Source organism: Centruroides sculpturatus, unplaced genomic scaffold, assembly GCF_000671375.1.
Source record: "Centruroides sculpturatus isolate CEXI.00-Female unplaced genomic scaffold, Cexi_2.0 scaffold2086, whole genome shotgun sequence".
Lineage (NCBI taxonomy): Eukaryota > Metazoa > Arthropoda > Arachnida > Scorpiones > Buthidae > Centruroides > Centruroides sculpturatus.
The window spans coordinates 26153-33185 of NW_019386337.1; the positions used below are offsets into that span (position 1 = coordinate 26153).

General features: G+C 35.1%; 1 protein-coding gene across 1 annotated transcript in view; it reads right to left on the reverse strand.

The window, feature by feature from the left end:
- Positions 1-7033, reverse strand: part of LOC111614602 (zinc finger protein 91-like) — a 56751-nt gene that overhangs the window by 13346 nt on the left and 36372 nt on the right. The window contains exons 7-8 of the mRNA XM_023355968.1: positions 2654-3396; positions 29-947 (exon numbers count right to left, since the gene is read on the reverse strand). Of these exons, the coding sequence (XP_023211736.1) occupies positions 29-947; positions 2654-3396 (1662 nt within the window). The remainder of the gene's footprint in view (positions 1-28; positions 948-2653; positions 3397-7033) is intronic.

Sequence of the window (7033 nt, forward strand, 5' to 3'; positions counted from 1 at the left end):
CAATCTTTTGGTCATTCTTCCAAATTACCAAGACATCGTCCACGTATCTTTTAAAATACACAATGGCATTTAAGAAAACAGAAAGAGCACTTTTTTCCAACCTTCTCAATACAAGCTCACATAAAAGTCCTGACATGGGACTTCCCATAGGGACTCCTCTTCTTTGTCTGTATCGACGGCCATTAAATGCGAAAAAAGATTGATAACAAATAAGGTTAGCTAGTTCGATCAAATCATTATTGTAACCCGCCAAATTTGGGCTCTTGCTCAGCATGAAGTCTAAAAGTGCTACTCTGCATGATTCAATTTTTATAGATGGGTATAAACTTTCATAGTCCATCACTGTTCCAATTTCATCCTCCATTAAAACTAGATCTTGTATCTCATTAACCACTTCTCTTGGATCATGCGCCACATGTATATTATTCTCGAGGTGCGAGGTGAGAAACTTATGTAATCTCTTTTCAAGAATAAACGTTGGTCCTCTGCACCTTTCCACTACAGGTCTCATTTCTTTACCCTCTTTATGGGTCTTAGCAAAAGCAAACAATCTTGGCATACCTGGACTGGAATTTCGACAATTTTTGAGAAAAGGTAATGCATTACTCAGCTTAGCCTTTTCAAGCTTCCTAACCCTTCTGTCGATGCTTTCAATAACATTTGCTTCAACACTCTCGCATTCGGTTTTTTTAATGTATTCCTCCATCGCGTTATTATATGTCTGTCTTTTCATAATTACCAAAGCTTTGCTTTTGTCCGCTCTTGTTGTAACCAAATCATTTTTTCTAAGCCAACCTTTAGTAAGTTTGATGTTTTTACCCGCATCACATCCCTTTTTCCAAGTCTTCTGGTCTTTTATGACCGCTTTCCATCGGATGTATTCTTTTTCTAAAAAATCTAGCCCAGATATTCCTCTCTCTATTTCTTGTATCGAAGTTTCCCATGAACTTGAATTTTCAGGGACAAAGTTTGGTCCCCATTTCAGAAAATCCTTGATTTTATTCGGGACTTCTATTTGGTCCCACAATATGAATGTTGAAGAATTGTTACATAAATTTTTAATACTTTTTCATTCTAATATATTTCATGTGCAGATACAGGGGCTTTATAATAGTCCATACTTTTTCATTCACATCAAATGGCGTTTCTGCCTATTTTTAGTGCTAGAGATAGGCCTATTATTATTATAAGTTTTAGCATGCCAAAAAATTTTGGTCAGAAATTGCCCCAAGGGCATACCAACAATATTTTGCCTTCATAAATTAATTGCGTCTGATTCTTTAGACAATAAGTTCACTATATATTCCTGGATATCTAACTCATGCGGAATACTATGGTTAAACGACGTCAAACAACTTTTTTTTGGAAGCATTAACCTGTTTATTGTATGCGAAAGAATGCATCTTACCGACATCATTTAAAGGAAATTGATCGTGTTGTTCCAACTTATTAAACGCAAACAGAATTTAGAAAGGGCGTTCTCCGGTTTTCTTACTAAGGACAAAGTTAATTGATTAGCCAATTCCGAATTAGCGAACTTATCTTCGATACACTTTAACTGCAGCACTAACTGTGATTCTAACTGCTATCGTAAGGATAACATTCCTTCTTTATCAATGTTCGAAGGAGATTGCCTTTTAAAGTAATGCTTTGGCTTTGAACATTTAGCTTCCGGAGCACTTGAAAAACGATTATGCTCACTATCTTTCCAATCATCTTGGCTCTGCATCTTGGCAATCCTTCTGGGGGAGTTGGAGAAAATATATTTAAAAATATAGGTTTATAATAACACAAAACAAAGCAATAGGATAACTAGACGTAATAGATTAGTTCGAATAGCATATCCGTATAGTTCTCAGTTAATTGGTATCGGATCCCTAACCGAGACAGAGTTTACAATCGGATGGGATGGGAGGTTGATAAATACCTTAGAATTTTCAAAGCTAAACTTTTTCCTAGGGACTTCAAGAAGGTTAAACAAACCCTTAAATTTTCGTAAAATATTATTTCTGATGCTTTTCCTTCGGAATATGTGGCATATCTTCGTTGAAAAAACTGTCATAGAACGGGCTATTAAAAATTGTGCGATACTAAACTAGAGAGACTGCTTAATAGAATAGCTTTTTAACCTTCTCTAATTGATTCATCCCCAGATGTTACGAAATTTTACACTAACACTATCTTATGTGAATTTGATTATCTGTTTTCTTTAGAGAAGGAAGAGATAAAATACTCAAAGCCAAATACCATATATGGTATCCGGAAATACTAGATAACTGTCGGTGTCTATATGTATATTATCAACAACTGCCGTTTATTATAAAGAAAAGGATTGCTCAGATTCGACTAAACAAGTATCGTTTAGTATGGAAAAACGTGTGCGCTCATTAGTAATCTGAGTTTATTGTATGCAGAGTAGTGCAACTCTGAAACATTATTTCTTTGATTGTTAGAATTTGGCTCATCTTCGTTTATTAAGTATCAATATCTAAATAACTGATAAAGAATATAACCTTTGCCCGAACATTCAATTTTGTTTTCCTAATCCGCCGAATAATGCACCCTTCATTTAACAATCTTGATTTCACTTACAACAATACAAAGTTTTAATTGTAAGACATTATTTTAATTTTAAAATATTTCAGATACTCACACAATATAAAAAGCCTGACTTCCTCTATGTATTACTGTAAACTTACACAAACAATTCAATTTGTCNATTATTTTGTGTTCTTCTAAAGCCTTATGACTACAGAACACTTGAAAACATATAATGCAATTAAATGGGTATAGATCGTGCATTGCACGATGAGCATCCAGGTTTGCTTCCGTTTGAAATTGACTATTACACACAAGACAAATCAATGGTCTGTATTCAGAATGAGTGGGAAGATGCTGAATGAAATGATTTGGTTGTTCGAAACGACGATCGCTGGAATAATCGCTGGAAATTACATTTGAACAACCCGTTGTATTGTTACTTGCTTCCATTCCAGAGAGGAAATTTTGATGGGGTATTTCACACTGGTGTAGTATCTGCCTCAAATGTCTTTTGCAATGACAATCTAATACCCATTCTTCAGGAAAACATTTATTACATATTTTGCATTTGTAGGTTGTTTCTCCAGTGTATTGTTTTTGATGATAAGTTAAAGAGCTGTTGTGCCTGTAACGTTTATTGCATATTCTGCACTCGTAGGGCTTTTCTCCTGTGTGAATTCTCATATGACAATTCAAATTGCTCTTAGAAGTAAAACATGCATTACATGTTTCACATTTGTAGGGTTTCTCTCCTGTGTGGGTTTTCATATGATATGTTAAACCCTGTTTTCTAGTAAACGATTTATCACAAATTTCACATTTGTAGGTCATTGTACTATCTCTGTCTACCAATACCTACAAAGGAAACAGTGCATTTTAGTGCTATTCATTTATATTGCAATTTTTCCTTAAATTACAGTTAATAACTATACATACTGATAGAAATTTACATGTTTCAACGTACAATTTATTATTTTGACAATTCCCTACATTAAAAGTTATTTTTCAAAATAAACACAATAATTCCCATATTCAATACTGTAATTTTATGTTGTAAAATGTGGATATTTGTGTATAAAAGTAAATTTCAAAATAGATACAAGTTACGTTATAGTATAGTGACAGACTTTTTTTTAACTCTTTCCACCCTGTGGGCACTAAGAGGGCCTCTTTTTGCTAGCCCATTATGGGTTCGGCCAGGCCCACAATAGGGCTGACGGGTGGTGAGGTATAGTGACAAACTGCTGCCATTTTGATTTTTTTTTCTGAAATTTGTGGGACACCTATCTTCATTTTAATTTTAAATCGTTTCACATTTTTGCTTGCAGAGCCATGTGATATTTAGCGAACAATTTTGATAACTAAATTTTGTGTGAAGTACGTTTTCACATCCTCTGAGTAGCATGTACACAAATTTTGACATATTTGTTGAAGTTACAACGTACACAGAATAACACATTTTTAATCAAGATTGAAAGATGTGATTGTACCTTACTCCGGATTCATATCCTTTCAAAGGTGACACATTCAGATAAACTTATCGTTCAAAATTTCTCTATTGAACGTGGAACTTAAAATTAGCAAAAGTGAAAGAAAATAAAAAGGGAGGACTCCCAGATAAAAGAAAAATCGATGACAACAAGGCAGTTCGCAGTCTCGAGTTAGTTGGTCAGTTAAGGTTTGTTATCTCGTTAGTCATTAGCCTCGATCTTTTTGGACAGTTCTGCAGTTCCACTATTTGAATCATCGGACAAATTATTCCCGGATTTACATCTACATACTTGCAAAAGCTATCCCCAGTTTTGGACATCTTACCATCGCTTTGCAAATCTATAAAATCTTTGGAACATCTCCAATGCCATCCATTACCCCTCTTGAAGTCCCTAAAAAAAAGTTCAATTCTAAAGTATTTATCAACCTCGTGTCCGATTGTAAACTCTCTCTCGGTTAGGGATCCGATACCAATTAACTGAGTTTGTTTGTTTGTTTTGTTAATTTATGGCAACGCAACACTTGGGCGATCCGCCTAGGGGGGATGGATGCCTTCTGGGAGGTCTTTTAAGGGAAACTGGCCCCTATGTAGTTGTTACAGACGTGGAAAGAGCCCGGAAAACCCCACGTGGCCAGCCCGCCCGAGCGAGGCACGAACCCACGACCGAACTCCCAGTGTTCAGGGTACGAAGACCACTCGGCCACTGGTTAACCTACTAATTAACTGAGAACTATACGGATATGCTATTCCAACTAATTTATTACGTCTAGTTATCCTATTGTGTTTTGTTTTGTGTTATTATATGCCTATATTTTTTAATATATTTCTACCAACTCCCCCATAAGGATTTCCAAGATGCAGAGTCAAGATGATCAGAAAGATAGCGAACACAATCGTTCTCCAAGTACTCTGGAAGCTAAATGTTCAAAGCTAGAGCATTACTTTATGGGGCAATCTCCTTCGGACATTGATAAAAAAGGAATAATACCCTTACGACAGTATTTAGAATCACAGTTAGTGCTGCAGTTGAAGTGTATCGAAGATAAGTTGGCTAATTTGGAATTGGCTAATCAATTAACTTTGTCCTTAGTAAGAAAACTGAACAACGTCCTTTCTAAATTGTGTTTGCGTTTAGTAAGTTGTAAAGACACGATCAATTTCCTTTCAATTATGTCGATGACTTGCACTTTTTCGCATACAATAAACATGTTAATTCTTCCAAAAGGAGCTATTTGATGTCGTTTAACCATAGTAATCCGCATGAGTTAGATATCCAGAAATATATAGTGAACATATTGTCTAAGGAATTAGACGCAATTAATTTATGAGTGCAAAATATTGATGGTATTTCCCACGGGCAATTCCTGACAAAAATTTTTTGGCATGCTAAAACTTATAAGAATAATAGGCCCATCTCCAGCACTAAAAAATAGGCAGAAACGTCATATGATGTGAATAAGGAAGTATGGACTATTATAAAGCCCCTGTATCTGCACATTAAATATAATATAATTAAAAAGTATTAAAAATTTATGATAATAATCAATTTTTGTAGATCCTTGACATTAAGGACTCAGGGCTTAAGCCCTACTATCCCCACGTAGATCCGCCCCTATACACAATACACGTATGTTGACTGGGTACCACAAATATGACACTGACTTAAACAGCTAACCGCTAGCTGCCAACATAAAAGCTAACACAAATGGTAAAAGATTTTACGCGTTAGAATAATTATTATCGGCATATTTCTTCTCAAATAAAAAGTATATTGAGATTCAAAACTTTTTCTTAAACATGCGTCAATGTTAAGCAAGCGCTGAGTATATCTCAACTTCATGTATTGGCTTACGCTAGTTTAAAATATCATTTAGACTCCATGCATTTTTTGAAATTCTTATGGTTTTGGTACTAAGCGTCTATTGTTCTCTAAAAATTTGGCACCTCAGTTCAAGTATTTCGTGTTGAATCGCTCCCATTTTCTCATCATTTTCCAGTGAGATATATTTATCTACTGGTAATAGACCCCCTTTGATAGAGAGGTGTCGTTTTGCTAGGACCCATTTTGTTTGGAGTAATTCCAAAGTTGAAATGTTCCAGGATGCTTTCACAATAAAAACTCTGAACTCGAACTTGTCGATGATTTTTACAACTTAATTATATCCTGTCTCCCCCTATGGAGCCTTTCTGTTTTGAGAACATCACCGACTCGATAGAGTTGATGTTCTTCCGTCGTTTTTCTGGCCTAGAGAGATCGATCCCGCCATACGCAATTAGATCTGAATTGGGCCTAGATTTCCCTCCAAAACGTTTTGTTAAAAACACCCTTATTTTTTTCAAAAATATTTTTCAAAAACTATACGAAAAGTGATACTAAACTGGAGAGACTGCTTAATAGAATAGCTTTTTAACCTTCTCTAATTGACTCATATTCAGATGTCACGAAATTTTACACCAACACTATCTTATGTGAATTTTTTTCTTTAGAGAAGAAAGAGATAGGATACTCAAAGCCAAATACCATACGTGGTACCCGGAAATACTAGATAACTGTCGGTGTTTATATGTATACAGTAGAACGTCGTATATCCGAAAGCTGGTTATCCGAAACGTCTGTTATCCGAAAGCATTCCAGTCGGCAAATTTAAATTTTCGCTAGTGCTGTGGCGCTGCATACTTCGGCTATTTCTTGGGTTACTCAAATATTTTACGTTTTTGATACTAAATTAACGTCTGAAGTATAATTTTTTTATTGATTTTATATCTTTCAATAAATTTATTTTGTTTGTACAAAATAAAAAAATAATTTTTAACGATACAATAGTCTTCGTTAGGCTTAAAATCGACGAAAATTCAACGCGAAGCGACACGCAACGGAGAATAATTTCAACATGGGATAAATTAATATATTTTTTCGTATATAATCGGTTATCCGAAACATCGATCTTCCGAACAACCCCAGTCCCCAATTGATTCGGATAAACGACGCTCTACTGTATT